General features: G+C 42.1%; 2 protein-coding genes across 4 annotated transcripts; one reads left to right on the forward strand and one right to left on the reverse strand.

Annotated features, from left to right (window-relative positions):
* Positions 1 to 69: 69 nt before the first annotated feature.
* Positions 70 to 14,372, reverse strand: ATP5PB (ATP synthase peripheral stalk-membrane subunit b). The gene is made up of 7 exons (XM_045896974.2): positions 14,204 to 14,372; positions 13,887 to 13,923; positions 9,744 to 9,889; positions 7,896 to 8,059; positions 7,365 to 7,490; positions 1,427 to 1,606; positions 70 to 409 (listed from the first exon to the last, which is right to left on the reverse strand). Exons 1-7 carry the CDS (start codon positions 14,241 to 14,243, stop codon positions 332 to 334), a joined length of 771 nt encoding a protein of 256 aa, XP_045752930.1. The 5' UTR covers positions 14,244 to 14,372; the 3' UTR covers positions 70 to 331.
* Positions 14,373 to 14,462: 90 nt separating this feature from the next.
* On the forward strand, positions 14,463 to 23,074 carry WDR77 (WD repeat domain 77). 3 transcript variants are annotated; one of them, XM_064588658.1, is made up of 11 exons: positions 14,463 to 14,720; positions 14,972 to 15,157; positions 16,168 to 16,309; positions 16,851 to 16,900; positions 19,278 to 19,348; positions 19,481 to 19,535; positions 20,012 to 20,083; positions 20,638 to 20,746; positions 21,284 to 21,352; positions 21,959 to 22,034; positions 22,090 to 23,074. In XM_064588658.1, exons 1-11 carry the CDS (start codon positions 14,606 to 14,608, stop codon positions 22,150 to 22,152), a joined length of 1,008 nt encoding a protein of 335 aa, XP_064444728.1. In that variant the 5' UTR covers positions 14,463 to 14,605; the 3' UTR covers positions 22,153 to 23,074. The 3 variants fall into 3 exon arrangements, with proteins under 3 accessions (XP_064444728.1, XP_045752928.1, XP_064444727.1); XM_045896972.3 differs by having other exon boundaries at positions 21,959 to 23,074; XM_064588657.1 differs by lacking the exon at positions 19,481 to 19,535 and having other exon boundaries at positions 21,959 to 23,074.
* The last annotated feature ends 794 nt before the right edge of the window (positions 23,075 to 23,868 follow it).

Raw genomic sequence — 23,868 nt, forward strand, 5'->3', positions numbered from 1 at the left:
TGAAATAAAAAAAATAAATAAAGTGCAAGATGGTAGAATTAATTACAAATCTATACTGTAACTTGGTAATCATTAGTCAGCCAACAAATTTTATTAACAGCAAACTGCTCATTCAAAAGTAATCATGGAACTCAAAATACAGAACAAGAAGGATGAAAAACATCTCGTTGGCCAAGAGATTGTTTTAATTCTCTGACTATATGAAACAAACTTTTCATTTTTAGGAAAGGTTAAGTGTAACTTCAGTAGACAGCAATACAGAAAGATTTTGTTACATGGACTAGTTTCTTTAGTCAATTGCTCCTGGCTGTCTCCACCGGGATAGATGCATTTACAGAACTGGCTGTGCTTGAGCCTTCTTTGCAAGCAGCTTTAGATCTGCAATGCACTTGGCAATTGTCTCCTTTTCCTGTGATAAGGAAAGAGAAATCTGGTTAGACCTCTCCAAATCACAGAAGCAGGTATAAATACTGTAATTTTAAAGGACAGCTCCTACAAGATCTTGAAGTTCCTACAGAATCTCAAGATGACGTGACAGACTACTAGGAATTTTTTATGTACCACTGGGGAGATGCAAGTTATTCTAAGCAAATCCAGGGAATTAGTTAAAATCTCCCGGTTCACAGCTTTTATGAGTGAAATCTATATAGAATTTGAAGCCAGACACTCCTGTAACCATGTGCCACTGATGTTAGCTTGTACAGCTAACAGCTGCTTGAAAAAGAGCAACCTAACAAACATTAATAACATAGAAATGTTAAGAATAAAAATAATTTTCTTTTTTTAGTGTTTTCTCCATTTCTAAATTATGTAAAAGACAATTTAGTGGAAAAAAAAAATTCATTAAATGTTGGTAGACCCTGTTCTTCTAGTCCTTGATGGTTATACAGAAAATGATCAGAAATGCCTACATATCCTAAATATTTGGGGAAGAAAAAATCAAGTCATAATTAAAAAAATATAAACTTTAAAAAGGAAAACAAATTTAGGTCAATAATAAAACACATTTCTTTTCTGTTCAAGACCAATCATGTAAGCGGCCGGGACACGGAAATGGGAGTAGAGATCATGGAATTAGGGAATGGAAGGGACTCAGAAAGAGCTTTATCCAGTCTGTCGTACAGAGAAATGAAATATGTTGGTTAGTGTTTCCCACATGATGGAACTTGAATACAAGTGTGCCACAATCAGTGCTCTCAACTATCTGCCGCTGTCTCATAGCGAGAGACCCTTTGGTGACCAAATTCTGAGGGAGAGAAAAGCCACCAAGGTAGCTGTGCAGGTCTTCCAGGTTACCACTACCCAGAACAATGAACCAGGGTGACCCCAGTGTCTCTAGGCTAAAGACTCCTTGCCAGCTATTCCTATCCTAACAGAGCACCAGCAGAGGCCCATACAACTCCAGAAGCTTCAGAACACCACGCACCTGCTGTGCAGAGATGCTCTGCACCACGTGCTTCTCCACCCAGTTTATCATGTGCTCTTGTTCCTTTCGGCGCATCATGTTCTGCACAGAGATGTGATAGTCCAGGCGATTCTTCACCTCCTTGTATACTCTGTGCAGCCGTTCCCGGTAAGTAAGTTCCAGTGCCATAGCAATGTTATTCTGAAGCAAGATTAAGAATTGATGAAAAATTTGGCATCACTGAAGGATCACTTCCACTTTGCAGATTCTGTTGGTTAGAATACCCCAACACCACTTTCTTGTATTTTATGCAAAATTATTTAATACGAATAGGTAAGAGATGTATGTGGTAAATAAATTCTAATAGCATATGGTAAAAATATACTTAAAAGTACATATAGTGAGTTTCCTCTAGTCCGTCCACAGGCCACCATCTTCCTGAATTTCTTGTATTCCCTCCCAGAAATACTCAATAAACCAAATACAGGTATAGGCAGGCATGCACATATATACACGCACACACATCACTTTTACTAATTATAACATCTAGACCCACAATTTTAAGTTACACTGAATTCTACTATACTGGGGTCCCATAATCCAGAGTTTAACTAAGCTCTATTAATACATTAGATCGCTTCCAATTCTACCAGAAATAATGCTGCATCTGTTGTATATGTCTTTGCACTTATGTGTAAATATTTGCTGTAAATGGGGCGCCTGGGTGGCTCAGTCATCAGGCGTCTGCCTTCAGCTCAGGTCCTGATCCCAGGATCCTGGGATGGAGCCCCACATCTGGCTCCCTGCTCAGCGGGGAGTCTACTTCTCCCTCTGCCCCTCCCCCTGCTCGTGCTCACTTCCTCGCTTGCTCTAATAAAATCTTTAAATAAGTAAATAAAAAATAAAGTTAACAAAAAAAAAATACTTGCTGTAATAACATGTTAAGTACCTACTATATTCTAAAAACTGTGTGTCAATTCAGTTAAGTCTTATAATCATACCATAGGATAGTTACTATTATTATATCCACTTTATAGCAAAGAAACTGAAGCAGAAGGAACTTGTCCAAGGGTACAGAGCTAATAAATTGTGAAGCCAAGATCCAAATACAAGGAGCCAAGCTATAAAGCCCATGCTGTTAACCTGTGATTAATACTGTCACATTCCACATAAAGTTGTACTATTTCATTCTCCTACCAGCAACACAAATGCCTATCACTTCAAACCCTGACCAATGATATTTATAAAACCTTTTACTCTCTATTCTCATAAGCAGAAAAAAACCCAGGAATTTTAACGTCATTATTAAACATTTACGTATGAACATTTACATATTTAGAAACCATTTACATTTATTTATGAATGGTCTGTGTCCTATGCCTAGTTTTCTACTGGGATGTTGGTCTCTCCTAAGGTAACTAACTACCCTTTTGTGTTACATGGAATGCACATCTTCTTCCCAGTTTGTCGTTTAACTTTATGCTCATTTTTACACGTAAAACTTTCATGAGATCAATTTAACAACTTTTCCTCTTATAGTTTCTGGATTTTTTAAATTTTTATTTTTTTTCTCTTCCAAGTTTTTATTTAAATTCCAGTTAGTTAACAGTGTAATATTAGTTTCAGGTGTAGAATATAGCGATTCAACACTTCCATACAACATCCAGTGCTCACCATAGCCAAGTGCATTCCTTAATTCCCATCACCTATTTCACCCATCCCCCACCCACCTCCCCTCTGGTAACCATCAGTTTGTTACCTACAGCTAAGAGTCTGTTTCTTGGTTTGCCTCTCTTTTTTGTCCTCCATGTTCATTTGTTTTGTTTCTTAAATTCCATGAGTGAAATCTTTCTCTGACTTATTTCACTTAGCATAATACTCTCTAGCTCCATCCATGTTATTGCAAATGGCAAGGTTTCATTCTTTCTGATGACTCAGCAGTACTCTCGTGTGTGTGTGTGTGTGTGTGTGTGTACACATCTTCTTGATCCATGGAATTTTTAAAAATTGAGGTGTAATTTAAAATTCTTATAAATTGAGGTATAATCTCAGGTGCTTAACATAGATTCGATATTTCATATACATTGTGAAACCACCAAAGTCTAGTTAACGTCTGTCACCGTACACAAGTTTCTAAATTTTGTTATCTTTATTAGAAAGGCCTTGTCAACTCCAAAGGTATTTTTTTGTGTTCTTTTTTTCTACTTTATGGCTTCTTTTTTTACGAAGATCTTTAATTTGTTTGAAATTTATTTTAGCAGAAAGTCAAAGGTAAGAAACCAACCCTATTTCTACACAAGTGCCCACTTACCTCCCTTTTACAATGGAACTGCCATGTCTACAATACCTTAGCGTTTAGCTGGATCTCTAGATCTGTGCTGCGCCACCCTGACTTTATATTCATGCACTGCACCATACTATTTACAACTCCTTGTATCTTTTTTTTTTTTTTAAAGATTTTTTATTTATTTATTTGACAGAGAGAGACACAGCGAGAGAGGGAACACAAGCAGGGGGAGAGGGAGAGGGAGAAGCAGACTTCCCGCTGAGCAGGGAGCCCGATGCGGGGCTCGATCCCAGGACCCTGGGATCATGACCTGAGCCGAAGGCAGACGCTTAACGACTGAGCCACCCAGGCGCCCCAACAACTCCTTATATCTTATAATGGGTTTTCATATTTGGCAGGACTGTTCCTCATTACTTCTCTTTTTCAAAATATTCCTGGTTATTCTTCCTTCCTTCTTCTTTTTTTTTTTTTTAAACTAATAATCAATTTGTCCAAGTCCCAACATCCCCTCCCTCCAAGCTATAAGTATTTTCCTTCTAGAAATGTGTTAAATGTAGAGATTAAAGTAGGGAGAACTGATGTCTTTATAACACTGAGTCTTCCAATCTAAGAACAAGGTTCTTAGCACCTTACACCTCACAAGCAATGTATGTTTTCTTTTTTTTTTAAAGATTTTATTTATTTATTTGAGAGAGAGAGAATGAGAGAGAGCACATGAGAGGGGGGAGGGTCAGAGGGAGAAGCAGACTCCCTGCCGAGCAGGGAGCCCGATGCGGGACTCGATCCCGGGACTCCAGGATCATGACCTGAGCCGAAGGCAGTCGCTTAACCAACTGAGCCACCCAGGCACCCGCAATGTATGTTTTCTGAAATAAAAACTTTGCACATTTCTAGTGAAGTTTACTTGAGGCCTCTTTTCCTAGACAGTTTATCTTCTTCTGGTGTATTTTCTAACTGACTTATTTGTATATGGAAGGGTACTGATTTCACTTATAGATATTAACGGTATACCCAGACACCTGACTGAAATTAAAATTATTTTAATAATTATGTTGATACTCATAGGCTTTCTAGTTATATAATCAGGTAACCTATAACTGCCTTTTCTTTCCTAAATTATATACCTCTTACTCGTTTTTCTTCTCGAATCCAGCTACTATCTCAAGAATAATATCAAATTAATAACAGTGACAGGAATGTTATCTTCTAGTCTATAATGAGAATCTTTATAGGTCTGCCTGTTAAATAGAGGTATTAATTTCAAGTAGACCTTTAATACCTCTAAGTACATTTCTTTAGTCCATTTACCCTCCTGGTCTTCTTTCTCCTAAATCTCTAGTATCTCCTTGATTACTTTCACTCTCAGCAATGACCTTCATCCTAGTTCACTGAGAAAAGGGGACAGTAAGAGAACTTCCACAAACTTCTACCACCACATAAACCAGTCTATCTGAATCCATACTCGTGTACTTTGCCTTCCCTTCTGTAACTGTGGCTGAGCTGTCGACGCCAGCCCCTCCACCTACACGTTATATTCCAAGCCCTCTGGCCTACTGAAGGGCATCACTCCAGCACCTCTCTCCTTTTTTTTTTGCATCAATTTTCCTCTCTCTCTCCTTTTATCAGACACTAACATGTGTAACTATACTTTCCATCCTTTAAAAAATCTCGATTCCTATATCCTCCCCTCCTAGCAATTAATTCCTTTGCCTACCATTAGAGTAAAATGCCTTGACAATTTTGACAGTTGTCTATACTGACTCCCATTTCTTCCCTTCCACCTTTTCCTCAACCAACTCCCATTACTTTCCTAAAATAGCCCTTACCAAGGTTACCAATAACCTCCATGTTGCTAAATCCATGGCAAATTCTTAGGCCCTTTATTTCTTGACCATAACTAGGATGACTACACACTGGAACTGTCCTTGTTTTCACTGGTTTTTCTCCACCATGTTCTAGTCTTATAACTTTAAGTACCACCTGTCAGCTTATGACTCCCAAATCTCTAGCCTCGAATTCTGAAATTCTCCCCATAAATTCCAGACTCATATATCCAATAGTCTAAACCTAACAACTCTACTTGGCTAACTTGTAGGCATTTCAAACCAATGCTAAAAGACCAAAGGCTATTTGCAATCAGTGACCCTTCAAAAGGCAAGTGAGATCGTATTACTCCTCTGCTTAAAGCTTCAATGATTTTCTTATTCAGAGGATGGATCAGAGTCCACAGAGAAGCCTACAAGACTTGACCCAATCTAGCCCCTGACCACTCTCTACTTGGATTTTTCTCCTCACCCATTCTGCTTCAACTGGTCTCCTTACTATTCCTTGACTATACCAAGTAAGCTTCCAGGTTTAGGGCCCTTGAGATTTTTCTTCCCTCTGCTAAAATACTATTTCCCCACAAGTCCACATAGCTTGCACCAACACTTCAGGAGTCTGTTCAAGTAACGCATTAGAGGCCTTTCAGACTGCCTAATAAAAATTAACTCCCTTCTTCTAAAATCTCTTTTCCTTTTCTAGTTTGTTGTTCTACATAATATTTATTACCACTGACATTCCTATCAGCTCAATTATTTTTTTTCTGTGCTTCTCTCAACCCCTGGCTAGAAGACAGACTTTCTTTTATTCCCAAACACCTGCCTTGACCAGTCTCCACACAGGAAAAGCTCAATCAATAGTAACTAAATATTTCATAAATAAGTAAAAACATAAAGACTACCATCTGATTCTTATTAAAGAGCTACATCTTCAAAAGTCAGATTTTGTGTGTACATATCATGTATGAGATAGGAAACATTCTCTGGTTGAAATCGAAATATGTATGGAAAGAGGTTTTAAAGTTTCCTGAGGTTTTCAAACATTTATGTGCTTAAGAATCTTTAGGGATCAGTTTTTAAAAATATGGATTCTTAGATAGCTCCTAACAGAGGTTCTGATTGCAGAAGTCTTGGACTGGGTCCATAAACCTGCACCAAAGAGGACAGATACACGTGGTACTAAGACCACACTAAGAAATACTGGCCTAGATCTTTACCATTTCAGATACTTTACCTCAGCATGTCATTTTTCATTTCATATGTGCTTCTGTAACATAAAATTTCAATATAAGGGCATCTCACCGTAAATACCAGGCATGAAGCAGGGGCTCAAAGTCAACAACAATGTGATTCTTAAAACAAAAAATACTTGAGCATATTCCTAAAAATGTTTCAGAAATGAAGTATTTTAGAATCTAATGATGCCTTGACCATGGTAAAAAGCTTTACAGCTATCTGAATTTGCTTTGTGAATTGCAATACAAGGTCTCAGATTTCCTCATAGCAAGTATGTCAAGTTAAGATTTCCTCATAGCAAGCATACATGAACCACAGAGCATGTATTTCACCTATGGCCTTAGATAGTACCATTTTTTAGTCAGCTGTAATTTAATGACTACTTTCCTTCTGTGTGGATCCAACATATGTTCTTTTATTAACTTTTACTCTAATTTTAGAATAACTATTTATCCACTTGATAGATATTAAATATATAAATAGCTGTCTAACTGCCAGCCCCACCCGAATCCCTTTTCTAAATAAAATATGCTCAACATATTCAACCATTCCTCATAAAATTCTAAATGCACACAAATGAGTAACTTTATTTTCCTTAGAAGGTTCTGAAACCTACCCTCTGGACATCAAAAAGGTAATGACGCTTGTGAACCAGGGCCTGCTGTGACTTCTCCATATCAATTGCATCCTGGATTTGTTTGATGGAAGCCTGCTTCACCTCTTCTAGTTGGGCAATTTTTTGCTGCAATTTTGATTTTACAACAAAGTTCAGCAAAAGCATAAAGGATAACAAAAACAGCTTCATTCTATGCTTCCTCAAAGTTACAGTCCTCATTTGTGAAAACACCCCTCAAGAAACATATACACATACAGGGAGAAATGCACAAATCCTTAAAAATAATTGCTCATAATAGCTACGCAGTATCTTGTCCAATGAACATAACTATGGAAAAACTGGACAAAGTTTTGTAGATTTAAAAAAATTTATCTCTAATCAGTGACCAACATTAACACTTATAATTTTAATCATTGTAATTAGATTCATTTCTATATGCTTGTCCCCTAACATTAACATCAAAACCATCACTTGATGGTACTGATGCTTTTAACACAGTCTAAAATGAGAAATCAGGTTTACAGTTCTTACCTCATTGAGTTTATCAGCAAATTCTCCAATAGAGGCACCATATTTTTTAACTACATAGATAAGCAACCCTATTGTTGATATGGCAGAGAAGGTCTCTGCAGTAATCACATATATTTCTTTGGACAGAAAATATAGGATAAGTCCGGTTCCAAGCACATAGGGTCCTAAAAGAAGGAAAAGTTATTTTATGATGGATACACTGTATCTGAAAGGAAAGACAGAAAGTTCTACATTTGATTAGTTGAAGGTGTTATATAATGATTTAAAGTAGCTGGATTTATAAATAATCCCACACTGAGCAGCAGTATGGTAGCGCTGGAAAAAAAACAAGGATCTGGACTCCAGGAAATCTGACTCTGCAACACAGAAGAAACTGAGCAATATAAATTATCTGAGTTTAGTTTCCTCGTTTGTAAAATGGGAACAGTACTTTCTTCACGGGGTAGAGGAAACTGAGAAATTATGTAGAGTGCCTAGCACAACTGCTTAAGTAATTTGTGCAGCAAAATATACTATTTATTGAATGGGAATACTGGTCAGGATAAAATTTATCCACTCCTGCCTATTTTTATTGAATAGGAACCTGACACTGGAAATAAGCAAGCAAGCAATCAAACAAAAAAACCCTAATAGAAAGTAGTATGTATGTATGGGCACCTGGGTGGCTCAGTTGGTTAAGCGACTGCCTTCGGCTCAGGTCATGATGCTGGAGTCCCTGGATGGAGTCCCGCATTGGGCTCCCTGCTCGGCAGGGAGTCTGCTTCGTCCTCTGACCCTATCCCCTCTCATGTGTTCTCTCTCTCAAATAAATAAATAAAATCTTTAAAAAAAAAAAAAAAGAAAGTAGTATGTATGTAAAAGGATTTCAATATCAGGATTCTCAATTCCTATAGTACCTATAGTACTATAGTTATAAAGCTTCAAATATAGCTATCTTTTTCTTTAATACCAGGCTGTGGGTTCTGAAAGGACACAAAACCATGATGTACATTTCTTTAGGATTTTCTGTTGTGCTTCAGAAGATATTGGCAAGGAAAAAGCTGCCCCCTTAAAGGGCAGCATTTTACAGTGTTTCTGAGCAACACAAGTACCAAAGGATGTTACGGCATTATTACAAGAATAAAAAGGTTAACAGTCTCAAATGTATTTTATCCAGTTTCCCATAAAAAGTTTCAGTAGCTCTTTTTAAAATTTGCCTCCAATATATAAACTTTAAATTTGAATGTAAATTAAAAATTTCAACTGTGAACTGGCAAAAAAGCCTATCGTAGGTACATTTTATCTCCCATGGGGATCTGTGGACTCTAATGTATCTTGCAATTTCCATTAGAGAAAAGCTATTTTCGGCCACTCCCTGGAGGGTTAAAAAAACCCACAACAATCTTGGTTTCCAGTGTTCCCTAGTCACAGCAGTAGCTGGAGCAAGAAAGGCCCCTGGATGCTGTCAAAGAATACTGAATTGGAGAACCTGGGTTTAAGTCCAACCCAGTCACTAAAGCGAGAATAAATCTCTGCAAATTCTTTATTTTCTAGTTATTCTTGGTAATAAAAATCTCTTACAGGACCGCTGTGAGGATTAAATAATATAAGTGAAAGCAGACTGCATTATAAAATTTTAAGATTTCAGAATAGTGTATGCCTTCTTAAAAGAAAAAACTGATAAACATGGCCCAATTTGTTTTTATGTATATATACAATAACCTCTATTGTCTTAGCTAGCTTTATTTTAATCCAAAGCTCTTTCCATTACCTGACAATGTATCCTACAATTACTCATTTCACTAAAATCCTAGGTAAATGTAAACTATACCATCTAAACATACTATCAAACACTGGGCAAATGCTTACCTGTTACGCCAGTTTTGGGATAAAGGAACTGGAAGAATTCTTCGGGAATCAGCCCCAAACGAACTTTTCCTCCATGTTCAGGAAGAGGTGGTACAGGGGCAAGACCTGGCCGCCCTGTGTGGAAGATCCTTGTTGCCTGCAATACCCTAAGGGCAGCAATGACACAAAATTAAAGGCTATTCTGCAGGTCTTAAAGGTCATCTATCTAGCACTTTGTATGTTTACTATTAGAATTACAACATATAAGAACGTAGACTTTAAAGCCAAATTATCTGGGTTTAAATCCTAGACCAGCCACTTGACTTTGAGCAAGTAGATTAAGCTTTTGCAACTGCAAATTTCTCTAGGTAAAATGAGAATAAAGAATATGATTTTATAGGGCTGCTGTGAGGATTTTTGCTTCGAATGGTGCTAAGCATACAGTAAAGTTCCATGTAAGCAATTAGCTATTATATCTCCACTGTGTTGTGAGCACCTTGATGGCCAGAACTTTGACTTTTTTGGTTATTCTCTGTGATGGGGTGCTAACCAACCACTGTGTGAAACAGGCCTTTTCAGTGTTGGATAGCTCTAATTATGTTCATCTTTAAACTGAACTGCTGTGTACATACTTGAAACCGATCTATCCATTAGCTCTAATTTTATTTTTCTATGTAACATACATTATGCCCATGTATCTGGGTTAAACATCTCAGTTCCCTCACAATCCTGACTGTCCACAAGGAGCCCTCTGGTTCTGTTTACTACAGTGAGGTATACAGGACCGAAGATAATACTAAATACAGCTTCACCAATTCATTCATCCTACAAATATTGAGAACTTGCTAATGCCATTACTGAGCTTGAATTATTGTACCATGGATTTGTAAACTATTCTCATATTCCAACAGCCCAAGACTGCATTTTTAGCAGTTACAGCATAGTATCTCATTAAAATCCTGATGAAACAAAATCCTCTAGTCTTTTTTATGTATGCTGTCAAGCTCAGTCTCCTTCAAATTCTCAGTATGTTTTTGTCCCACACATCCCCATTCTACCTCTATCCCTTTACAATGTAAAAGTTTATATTATTTCATTGATTTTGGTTTCACGCTTTTATCTTTGGAAGATTATTTCTGCCTCCCAATGTATTACCTAGCCTACTGACTTTTTTGAGACTCATGCTCAAGATTCTTTCATTTAAATCAGGATTTCTCAACCTCATCAGTATAGACATTTTTTTGTTGCTGTGAAAGGCTGTTCTGTGCACTGTAGAGTGATTAGCAGCATCCCCACGGCCTTTATGCCATTAACTGCCAGTCAGCATCCCCCCCCCCCCCCCCAGTGGTGACAACCAAAAATGTCTTCAGACATTGCCACATGTCCCCTGGAGGGCAATACTGCTCCAGGATGAGAACCCCTGATTTATCTATTCTTTTTATTTTTATTATTTTTATAAAGATTTTTATTTATTTGACATAGAGAGAGAGAACACAAGCAGGGGGAGTGGCAGGCAGAGGGAGAGGGAGCAGGGGCAGGGAGCCTGATGCGGGGCTTGATCCCAGGACCCTGGGATCACGACCTGAGCCGAAGGCAAACACTTAACTGACTGAGCCCCCCAGGCACCCCTTTGTTTTTATTTTTTAGGTAGGTTCCATGCCCAATGTGGAGCCCAACATGGGGCTTGAACTCAAGACCCTGAGATCAAGACCTGAGCTGAGATCAAGAGTTGGACGCTCAACCAACGGGGCCACCCAGGTGCTCCAAGAACCACTGATTTAAATCACAGAACTAGAGAACTTGCTTGAGGCCAACTCAAATCCTCTCCTGAACTGGCTGTTTTAGTTCAAGCCCTCTTCATCTCTGGCCTAAACTACTTAATCCAAAACCTGGTCTCTCTGCTTCTCAACAAATACCCCTTTAAACCTAGACCCTCTACACTTGTACCAATGTTTTTATTTTTATTTATTTATTTATTTTTTTAAAAGATTTTATCTATTTATTTAACAGAGACAGAGACAGCGAGAGCAGGAACACAAGCAGGGGGAGAGGGAGAAGCAGGCTTCCCGCGGAGCAGGGAGCCCGATGTGGGACTCGATCCCAGGACTCTGGGATCATGACCTGAGCCGAAGGCAGATGCTTAACGACTGAGCCACCCAGGTGCCCCTGTACCAATGTTTTTAAAATGCAAATTTGACTTTAAAGCTCTTCAACAGGCTCTCCTGCCTACACAAAACTCCTTAACATAGTATACGTGATTCGGAACCTATCAGATCTTCTATCCTCTTCCTTCATTCTCCTATCCTCTAGCCACATGGAACTACTTACAGCTCTCAAAAACAAACAAAAAAAACCAAACAACATGCCTCATGCTGCTCCTTCTGCCTGGAATGGCTTTCACTAAATGGCTGCCAACCCCAACAGCCTTCAGAACATCTCGAGCATATCCTTTTTATTAAAGGCCTCCCCAATCTTACATTCACCCTTATGTCAGGTGCTGGGAGCATAGCAACAGACAAGGTCCCAGCCTTCACATTCCAGTGGGGTTGTAGAAAGTGTGTGTGTATGTCCATACACAATTCCAGGCTGCTCAAAGTCTATGAAGAAAAATGGGGTAAGGTAAGGAGCTAGGGAGCAATGGAATGGGAAAAAGCTTTTTTGATAGGAGGTCAGACGACATTTGAGTCAGTGACCTGGGGAAAAGAGAGGAGAGCCAAGTACAAAGATCCTGAGGCAACAATAAGCTTTTCACAGCAACAACAAGGAAGCCAGCATGGCTAGAGCGAGCTTAAAGGAATATAAGGAGATAAAATAAGAGGTAGGAGGAGATCAATTCATGTTGGGCCTTCTGGGTTATGGTAACTTTGGATTTTATTTCAGTGGCATGAGGAGCTCTGGAGGGTTTTGCTGGGGTGGGGGATGGGGGGCCTCAAGTAATCCCTAAGTCTACTAGGAGAATGGGCTATAACGGGACAAGAATAGAGATGCAAGGAGACTAGTTAAGAGACTACTGAAATAGACCAGGTGAAAGTTGATGGTGGTTCACACTTCAGTAGCAGTGGTAGTGGAAGAATGGTTAAAAGTCCAGATATAATTTGGCGGAAGAGCCTTGCTCTTCTCCATATATTAGATATGGAAGGTGAAACAGAAATCAAGTATGTTCCTTACATCTTACATATGTAATTATTTATTTATGACTTCTATTAAAATGGTTTACCTGATTGTATGGAATCTTTTTTCTCTGGTAAGTTGGAAGCGATTGCAGCCTCACTTTATCGCACACAAAAATTAATTACAGGTGGATTAAAAGCCATTTTTTCAAGGCAAAAATAGTTGTCAAATTTTGGCAAGATTTAGGGCTAAGTCTGGATGCAAAAAGATAAATTCCAAGAAAACTAACATGATTTATGAAACGTTAAAAACAGATGTCAACACTTATCACATACTATGTATTATAATATGGAATGCTGTTTTTAGAGTTTTACAGGAATTAAGTCTTAGTTCTCCTAACCATAATATACTACTACCTCCATTTTGTAGAGGAGGAAACTGAGATCACACAGCTTGTAGTGGAGGAACCAGGTATAACTCTAGCTTTAGAGTCTTTGCTCTAAAGCACTATTCTATAGCTGCCTCCTCTCAGAGACTGAGCTCCACGAAAACAGGTTAGCTTTACTTATTTTTCTATCTTTTGTCATGTAAGTGGCAAGATAAATATTTACTGAATCAATGAATGATTTCTCTGACTCTTATGATCTGGCAGTAAAAGTCGGAATCTGGGAGAAAGACTGAAAATAACATGCTTCATTATTTTATTTAATAAAACTTGCTTTTGGGTATGCAATCTAGAAACTCCCGATTCCCACTGTGGCAGCTGGCAGCTAAGTCCAGATGAAGGTCACAAGGGAAAGGGGCGGGGCTTAGAAGACACCAAAACCAGCTTCTAGTTTTGTTCGAACACATCACTTACCCTCTTAGTCTTTGCCATGAGATGATAACACAATGTTCCAGTTACAGGAGCACCAGTGTTTGAATGAAGCTTTAAGCCTTTCAAAATTACCTAAAGAAAGGTAATTTCGGGCCTAAAGCTAAGAGGGGGTTACAGAGAAGTGAAATGAGGTGATAAAACAAGGACGAAGGAAGTATTACACCCCTCTTACTTACCCTGGACCAAGGAGGGCTGCGTTCTTCAGACAGGGGGCTGCACACAAACAAGGCGCAGGTCAGCAAGGTCAAGGTGAAATCTGGACTGTCCCTTCCTCGGTGCCCGCGGGGCCCGCCCACTAAGGCCATGCACCCCTCTTTCCAGTCTCCCAAGACCCCCACGCGCGCCCCTAGTGAGCGGCGCAATTCATTCCCCACTCGGGGCCAAGTCTTGCTGCGCCTTCCTACACCTCGTTTCCTCCCACCCCCTCCAGTAACCCTAGACGCACTCCTTTGCAATCACTCTGATAGCCCGGACTAGGGTGTAGATAGGTTACCCGCTGCGGCGGCCGCAGAAAAAACCACCCGGGACAGCATGGTCAACCAGGGTCCGCACAGTAGGCTCCGCGTCCCGGTGACCCGGGCAAGAGGCTCTGTCAGGGACGGGAGCAAGATGGTCGCTCACAACTCTCGCGAGAGGAGAACATTGCGCCCTCTGTCCACTGACTTTGCCTCGAATTCTTTTTCTCGCGATAAGAGGCACTGAACTCGGAGCACTTTTTGCCGGAGGGCCGCAGCTGACCCAGGAATGGAACCGTAGAAGCAATTCTCGCGAGATGTAGAGTGGCCGTAGCCTGTGGAGAGGGGCGGAGGCCCAGAGGGGCACCACGTGGGGCTGCCGGAGCTGAATCTCGGGCGGCCGTCCAGTTTGGGTCTAGGTTGGAGTTGGAACCGTGGAGATGCGGAAGGAAACCCCGCCCCCCCTAGTGCCCCCGGCGGTCCGCGAGTGGAACCTTCCCCCTAATGCGCCCGCCTGTATGGAACGTCAATTGGAGGCTGCGCGGTATCGGTCCGGTGAGCCGAGATCCCGGGCCTGGGCGCTCCCTCACCCTGGCTCGGGATGCCCTTTCCCAGGACTGGCCTTTCCAGCCGCCCCCGCCCCGCATGCCTTCCTGACCCCTGCCTCGCGTCGCTTAGTTCAGTCCCCACCTTTGCCCCGGGTTCTTGAGCTCAGATCCAGACTCGGCCCGCGTGCTGTTCAGTGCGGTCACCATGGAGACGAGCCCTTGCACTCCTCCCGCGCTGAGGGCTTGTACTTCCTCTAGATGGGGCTCTCCTGCTCGGGGCCTCCAGCCTGAGTGGCCGCTGCTGGGCTGGCTCCCTCTGGCTGTTCAAGGACCCTTGTGCAGCCCCCAACGAAGGCTTCTGCTCCGCTGGAGTCCAGACGGAGGCCGGAGTGGCTGACCTCACCTGGGTTGGGGACAGAGGTATCCTAGTGGCTTCCGATTCAGGTGAGTCACTTTCTCCACAACCCCACGGGTGGAATGGAGCATGGGATACAGATCGGACCGTGTTCAATCTTTATTGTCCCATACTCAGTGCTTGGGGAGCTTGAGGGTGTTGGCCCGAAGGAGAGCTCTGGTGTAGCGGGAAAATACCTTTCCGAGATTCTAAATTGCCTGGTGGGGATTTCTAACAAAATTAAGAAGTGGATTAGAACCATTTTTCTTCCCTATAACCTTCCCAGTATCCCCCCTCAACCCAGACCAAGGATAATCTTGATCTTAAAGATGATGCTTAAGTCAGTCTGTGCTTCTTTCCATTTCCTCCCGTTTTCTTCTTTTTAAACGTCTTCATTCTGCTTTGTTTGTTTTGAAAGTCAGGTTCAGCAATGGAGTCTTTGGAGTTAAAAAAAATCAGTATTTGGATACTGGCAGGCATTGCATGGAAGGATAAAAGTGGGACATTAAAGATTGAGCATCTCTGACAGTTGAGCTTCAGCACAACATATTCAAGACAACTTCTGGGGGTTCTCTGTACTTAACCTGTCACTGTGCAAGACATTCAGTAATTCACAACATTTGTGAAGAAGCTGTAAGGCATTTATTCAAATTGTTCAACAAATACTAATGTCCAAGCAATTGGGAAGATTTAACCACACTGAACTGTGTACTACACAGATTGTTGAGACTTTAATCCTTGTCTCTTGGGACTTATTTTCCAGTGTTTTCTCATGGAAGCCAGATAATGGGTTTTGCCAGCCATTCCATCTTTCTCTGTCTTTCTAGAAGCTTTCCCTGGCCTAATTGTCTGGACTGTTATTAAGAAAACAGTCATGCCAGCATAAAGCCAGATGGCTTGGAAATTAGCTAAATCCTTTAGTGATAATGGGTTTTGCTTTTATAGAAATAGCTTACTTTGTTAGTTTAGTGACCATGGACTCACTTGAATCCTGGAAGTGAATTACTGTCTTGGTGTAATCCACACTCATTTCCCTCTACCTTCTCCCCACTCCCAACAGGTGCTGTTGAATTGTGGGAACTGGATGAGAACGAGACACTCATTGTCAGCAAGTTCTGCAAGTATGAGCATGATGACATTGTGTCTACAGTCAGTGTCCTGAGCTCTGGCACACAAGCTGTTAGCGGTAGCAAAGACTTCTGGTGGGTCCTTGTGCTCATTGCTCCTGCATTTTATTTTATTTTTATTTTTTTTTTAATTAAAAAAATTTTTTTTTATTTTTTAAAGATTTTATTTGAAAGAGAGAAAGAGTGCGCGCGAGAGAGCACAAGCAGGGTTAAGGGTAGAAGGAGAAACAGACTCCCCACTGAGCAGGGAGCCTGATACGGGACTCCATCCTAGGACTCCAGGATTATGACCTGAGCCGAAGGCAGACGCTTAACTGACTGAGCCACCCAGGCGCCCCAGTCCTGCATTTGAGATCTCTTTTGGGTGTCTTTACTATCCTATTAGCCTCATCGAGTAATGTTTTGGGCGTGTTGTAAGAACGCAGTGATTAATTATGACATGTCTATAACATTTCTGTAGAGAGATTACAATCCATTGTGAATAGGCCCTAGCAGAAGCCCAGTAGGCAATGACATAGAGCAATGAAATCAGTTAAAGGAAGTTCTTGTTGGAACACATGTTTTTATGTAGATACTGTAGGTCAAAATTAAGGATCTGTTTTCTTTTGCTTCTTAGCATCAAGGTTTGGGACCTTGCCCAGCAGATGGTACTGAGTTCATACCGGGGTGAGTGCACATTCTTTTTAGTCCTGGCCTTAGCTGTATTGTTTTTATTCTCCCCTTGGGCTCTTTGAACTTTGGATATCAGGGGCAGCAGTTCCTTGCCCTTCTGCCTGATAGTTTTCTTCCAAAACTATAATCAGGCCCCAATATCTATCCGTTGCCTTTTCTTAATTTCCCTATTTCCAGTATTGGCCTCACCATCTTTCTTGGCCACATGAGACTCCAGCTCTCAGTCCTTTTCCACCCCTCCTGCTTCCTCACTATCAGTGGGTCCTAGAGTTCTTTGGAGTCTTTTCCACTTGGTCAGGGATTTCCCTTTCCGTTCCTGACGCTCCCTTTTGCTTTCAGGTTTTACTTCACACAGATGGTGGTGCTCACCTCATCTGTCCATCTGCAGTCCCTCATCTTTCGTGGTTTGTGTGGCTTGTGGGTTAATATCCCATTTTCTTGTCATGGCATTCAAGCCCTTCTTTCACTCCCCCTTCAAACATACTGCTCTAATTAAAACCAGTCATAGTAGATCCTTGACATTCTCCAAGAATAACCCTGAGATTTGTGAATCTTGAACTTTTGAATATTCACCTCCATAAAATTTCTATTTTTCTGGTGAGAGCCATCACTTTCTATTAATGTTATTATTATTTTTTTTAACTCATTTTTATTAATAGCAGTAGCAGCTGACTTTATTCTGGGAGCCATTCTTCATGAAGATAATACCTGGAGCATTTATTGTGTGGCTAAGAGATGTAGATGTTGGATGATCACCTGGTTCACTCAATGGCTAAGTGCCATCCCCTGCCAATTCTAACTGCAAAGTGTATGGTTCACATATGTGCCAAAGCAGAAATCACAAACTCCTAAAGATCTCGGACCTTCAGTGTTCAAGACTTGTAAATGGTCCAACAATGTTAAAATGCCAATGTGGAGTCTACTACACATGCCTTTTGTTTCTTAGGCCTATGAAGGGTGTTCCTGGTCTGCCCTAACTCTTTCAGCATTTCCTCCGTTCATCTTTTTTCATTAGTTCTTTGTATTCTGTCTTATTCCCCCCACTGAATTGCAGATCCCTTGAGGGCAGAGGAACTACTTTATCTTTTGTATTTTCCCTTGGTACTTGTCTCTGAGCTTTGCTTTCAAGTGCACAATCATCCTTTTCATTGTGTTGGCTTTCCATGGATTCTAGGGTGAGGAAAGAACTATAAAAGGTGGTTTGATTACATCCTCCTGTCTCGGGCAGAGCCATATTTGGACTATCTCAGGTAGTCTGGGTAAATGTCTTTAGAATATGTGGTTTCCACAGCCTGTAATTAACATAGACCAGTGATCTTTAAAGTTTTTAGCATGTAGGCCTCCTGAAAAATTTTCAAAAAACTACCTTCTCACACATTTTTAAATTGGCATCTAACTTAAGTTTAAATAGTTGCAAAGGAGGTACTTTCTGGCCATATCATTATTGTGCACTGGATTTGCAGAGTAAGCCCCTTTAATCTCTGAAAAGTGTCTACCAAATAACCTAACTGGCTAAAAACTAACCCTGCATTGTTAAGCCAGCTGGCCAAGTTAGACTTAACTTTCTATTAGAAAAAGTCTGACTTCATTTTTAAGTTCAGTTCAACTTGTCAGATGTGTCCTTATGACAACCAACTCCCATAGTTTTCAAAATTTTCATTGCTAGGAGGAGATAAGTCCCAGAATCACTCTAGCGCTTGTGGTATGTTGTGGTTTGTGGTAGAATGAAACAAGGCCAGCCCCTGCACTGAATTTTACCCAGATGCTCTTTCTTTTGCTCTTTGGCTCTTAGGGAAAAGCCCCTTTGGTTTAATACCTTAGGGTTTCATACACCTGGGCATTGTGCACCATACCATGGTGCGATGTGGGGTGGGTGAGAGGTGCGCGTCCCTTCTACAACTGGGAGAAGAGGAATGTGAAAGCGGAGGCAGGAAAGGGGCACTTTGAACTGAATTCTGGCAGCTTCTCAGTTCAATTTCAGGAAAGAGAACTTAGGAAAAGTTTATTTCCCGAAATGTATCAGTGTGCAGACCTCCCTTGAAAGTGTCTGTATGTTTTCTGGAGGTGTGTGTGTACTGTCGTATGAAAATTCCTGTTCTGGGATGTAAATCCCTTCACTCTTCTTGCTCAGCCCCTACTTTTTCTTTCCTTGTCTTTACTAATTCATTTTCTTCCCCAAGCCTTTCCAGGTTTTAGAACTCCATCGACATTTTCTCTTAGGTTTTGTCTAATCCAAAATCTCTCACAAAGTTTTTTAAATTGCATCATGAGATAAGGCCCGTTTCTCAAACCTCCCTTGGTAGTATTGGGCTGCGTGGTGGTAATGCCCCCAGCTTCTTCTCTGTCATACTTCCTTTTCTCTCCTTCACAGCTCACTCCGGGCAGGTCACCTGTGTCACAGCCTCCCCGCACAAGGATTCCATGTTCCTTTCATGCAGTGAGGTGAGATACAGCCTTTCCTTCCCTCCCCACTGCCTAACCACATTCCAACCCTCTGGCTACAAGTCTAGTGTGGAGACTTGGCCAGCAGCCGCTTTTTGGACTGTGAAGCTCTTTTGCTGTTCCTTCTTCTAGGACAGCAGAATTTTACTCTGGGATACCCGCTGTCCCAAGCCAGCATCACAGATGGGTGAGTCTGAGAGCCAGTGGTGGGAGGGTGGTACTAGGAACCCACCTGGAAGAGGCTTCCTTGGCCAGAGACAGAGGCAAAGTCATCAGATGCTCCGTCAGTGTGACATAAGGGACATAATCACTTTTTTCCCCACTGAGGCTCTGTTGATTCCATTTTGTGCCATGGGTACCAAGAGGAAGGGTTGGTTCATGGGTGGCTGATTTACTTTACATTTCTGGGAAGGATGGACAAAGGGGCCAGAATTGTTGCCTTCATGCTTTATGTCTGAAATCTGCCTATGACTCGTGTCCAGAAAGGGCAGGAGGCCGAAGGATAAATAAGGGTATGAGGGTCAAGGGCAAGGACACAACTGCCTTAGCAGGGTTTGGGAAGGCGCATAAAGGTGCTTCTGGGACTTGGAGTGACTTTGTTTGAGAAGCTTCTTCACAGAGCTGGGCTCTGAGTCTCGTTTCAGATCCCTCTTCTCTCTGCAGGCTGCACTGCCTCAGGCTACCTTCCTACCTCCCTGGCTTGGCATCCTCAGCAGAGTGAAGTCTTTGTCTTTGGTAAGGCAACCTGTCCCACAGCATTTTGACTCTGGGAAGGGGGAGGATGAGAGCACGCTGACCCTGTAATGCACAAGGCTCAAGCTACTCAGTCTCAGCGGCAGGCTTGGGCATTATGTGAATTATGCCAGTGGGAAGGTGGGATGATCCAAAAGTGGTTTTAGTTTGGCTTTGGAAAACATGATGACTTTTTAGATTTGATTCCTGATTGGGTGCTCCAGCTCCTATATTCTGGGCATGGGCAGAAGTCAGTGTACCACAAAACAAGTGGATTGCTAGATAGGGAATTCTGTTGTCGAGTAGGGATAGCTCCTGTGCTCTCATAGCCATGAGGCTGTACATGTGGTGACATAGTTTGTGGTTAGAATAATAACTGCCTTGTTCATTAATTTTCACAACCACCAGTGACTAATTACCCTATTTGACAAAAGAAGAAACTGATGCTCAGAGTGGTTAGCTCGTAAAAGGTTGAGGAGCTAGCATTCAAATCCAGGTCTGGCTGACTCCAGGGCCCATGTTCTTATCCACTGTGATGGGCTTCCTCTTTTCTCTAGGGGACGAGAGTGGGACCATCTCCCTTGTGGACACCAAGAGTGCAAGGTGTGCCCTCAGCTCAGCTGTGCACTCCCAGTGTGTCACTGGCCTGGTGTTCTCCCCACACAGGTACTGTCCTTTGTCCCCAGGGGCCTGATGGGTATGAATGGGACAGTGCTGGGGCATGCTTATGTTTGCAGAGCATTAGCTGATTAGGTCATTCCTTAAAGCAGACAGTGGTCTAGCTGAAGCTTCAGAACTCTAATGATCTCTGAAGAGCATAGTCCTTTTTTGGGTAGTATGGTTTTCTGTCTGCACAGGGCTAAAATAAGGTCCTGCTCCTGCTCAACACCCAGAATGATTAATATTGTGGGCTTCTGAGACTGTGTAGTTGGGAAAGCTTCTGGGTTCTTGCTAAAGGTGCAGGGAGGGACCAGATGGAGTAGTCGGTTGCCAGGATGATTGTCCACCCTGGCTTACTCCATTTCCCTCCTCTTTCCCTGGAACTTGTAATGTGGACTTGAGTGGTAGCCAGACCTTAACCTGACGTGGGGACCAGGCCACCTCCTCTGGGTCACTTTAGGGTGGGAGGCGGGGGCTAGACCAGGCAGGATTCATCTTGGGACCATGGCTTTACCTGTCCCAACCCTCCCCTTGCTCTCCTAGCACCCCGTTCCTGGCCTCTGTCAGTGAGGACTGCTCACTTGCTGTGCTGGACTCAGGCCTTTCTGAGGTGTAAGTGTGAAATGGGGTCCTCTGATGAGGAACTGGGGAGAAGAGCTGCGGGTGGCTGGGTCCTTTCTGTCTTCATCAAAGTGCACGGTCTCACTCAAGGGGACTGGGCGGTGGGAGCAGGCTGACACTGACTCTCCCTGTTCCTGGGGGTGACTCACAGCCAACTCTGTCCCTGGTAAAGGGGGGGTGTGGTGGTAGGTGGGATTTCCATGTCTGGTGTTGCAGCTATCTCCAGAAAGGGACAGTCTACCCCTTTCACATAAAGAACACATACGTGAAATGCGACCTGCTTGGGGTGAAAGGCAGCAAACACAGTACTGGAATTAATACTTCCTTCTCGCTGAGAGAGCCATGATTTGCTCTCTGATCCTGGCCCGTATTACGACCCTTGCTCTAGCCACCATTACTTTATGAAATGGGGGCACTGGATTGAATGATTGATGAAGTTCTCTGTGGATAACTACACTGCTACCGTGGTGACAAGGCCACACATACGGTGAAGTTTGGGTCACACATCCACAAAGGTGCCCTGGTTGTGTTGGATTCTCTCTCTTCTCCAAGTCTTGTCTCTCACCATGCCCTAACTTACCTTTTTTTCTTTTCTAGGTTTAGAAGCCGAGCCCACAGAGACTTTGTGAGAGATGCTACTTGGTCCCCGCTCAATCACTCTCTCCTTACCACAGTGGGCTGGGACCATCAGGTCATCCACCACATCCTGCCTACAGAGCCTCTCCCAGCCCTTGGACCTAAGAGCGTGGCCGAGTAGAGTGGATTTAAGACAAAAAGCAAATCCCCCATGAGTATCCACTCCCTCTGCCCCTGCCCTCTCCGTCTGTGAGACCACACAGGAGCCTTATACAGTATGTTGGTACACCAGATCTGGGCAGTTAATAGGCATTGTCTCAGCCTGAGGGAGGCTGGATTTTGGGATCCTGTAGTCATAGGGAAGAAAAACTTTCTTAAAATTGGATATGTATGTGTGTCTTAGTGTGTGTGTAGATACATAGTTTTTGGTGGTGGGAGGGCATTAAAAAAATTCATCTTACATCTTTCTTTCCCAAGCCCTCCCCCCACCAAAAAAAAAAAAAAAGTTTACAAAAGGGTTTTATGCTTCCTATGTAGCTGTGCCATGACTGGATGGGGTGTGGGATGTGGGCATCCCTGGATTCCTGGAAGCAGCTTATATACTACTCATGGAGATAGGAGCAACTTTATTTTTTATAGAACTTAAGGTTAATCTGCCTTTCTTATGGCAATGCTTCCATTCACAAAAATCCCATCCAGCTCACCTCGAGGAAAAGCCAGGACACTCCTCGTGGTTTTGCAAATCTCTTTGCCATTAAACTGAGTCAAAAATCCATTTTCTGGCTGAATAAAATTTTGGCTGGTGCCTATATAACGCTCCCCCGCACCGCTCACCCCATGGAATTGTATACATGAAAGATGAGGGTTTTCCTGTTACAGATCCCGTGGAGAAAGGTTGGGGGATGGTGGAGAGCGTAAAGGCATTTCAGTTAAGTTAAAAACTGACATAGACTCACAGAGAAATGTCTGCCATGTTTCTCTCCGGAAAACAGCTTGGGGCCTGACCTTTCCTGGCTTCTGGACCCCTTTCTTTGGATATAGGAAGTCTGAATGCTGTTTTTGTGGACTCTGAAGATTTTAAAGTACAGCATCAGAGAATCAGAAATACTAGTTGGTGAAATAAAAAGCTTAGGCTTTGTTGGCCTGTCTTTTGAAGCATGTGTTATGTGCAGTTAGACATATCTCACTTATGTGAGTCATCAGGGTATTAGTCATAGCCGTATTTTTGTGTATGTGCTTCCCTAACCCCTTAGAGTAGCTAGTTGGGACTTAAATATTGGGTTACTTGGGTTGGTGGACTGGTTACTGCCAGAAGTCACGGTCAATTACTGGTTATGAAACTAAATACAATATATGGGGCAGTTTGAAGGAATATGGACAAAATATTTGTAAGAAAAGCTTCCATGCTTCACCCTTGCCAAACATGAGCCCTGTCATCACAATAACCACGAGTAAAAACATTGGAATTTGTAGTCATGTGATTACTGGGTTTGGGGTAAGGTGGGAAGAAAGCCTTCACTGTTCCGGACCATAACTTCTTGGAAGGTAATAGGGTGGGTGGGTGGATGGAAACGCTTAAGTTCTTCCCAGAGATAAACTTCACAAAGTTGTGATGGCTTAGAGAAAGGAGGGGTGAGGTGGGTCGGAACTAAATTTGCCTAGCCCTTTTCCTCCTGAACTCAGGAATAGAAGAGAGGAAAGCAGTGGAGATGAGAACCCAAGGAAATGTCTGTTTCAAGGTGGTTAAAATCACAGCAAAGAAGGAAAACCTAGTTTTTGAAAAAGCACATTATTTTACTGGAAAAGTTGGTTTGGATTCAGGTCTGTGCTGATGAGAGTTATCACATCTATTAATGATTGCCACCAAGACATTTGCAAATCTGATCAAAATCACCATCCCAGGTTGGAATGGCTGTCCCAGTTTGGGTTGA

Source organism: Mirounga angustirostris, unplaced genomic scaffold (genome assembly GCF_029215605.1).
Source record: "Mirounga angustirostris isolate CCGP_5_RB_7025 unplaced genomic scaffold, mMirAng1.0.hap1 SCAF_4, whole genome shotgun sequence".
NCBI classification, from domain to species: Eukaryota; Metazoa; Chordata; class Mammalia; order Carnivora; family Phocidae; genus Mirounga; species Mirounga angustirostris.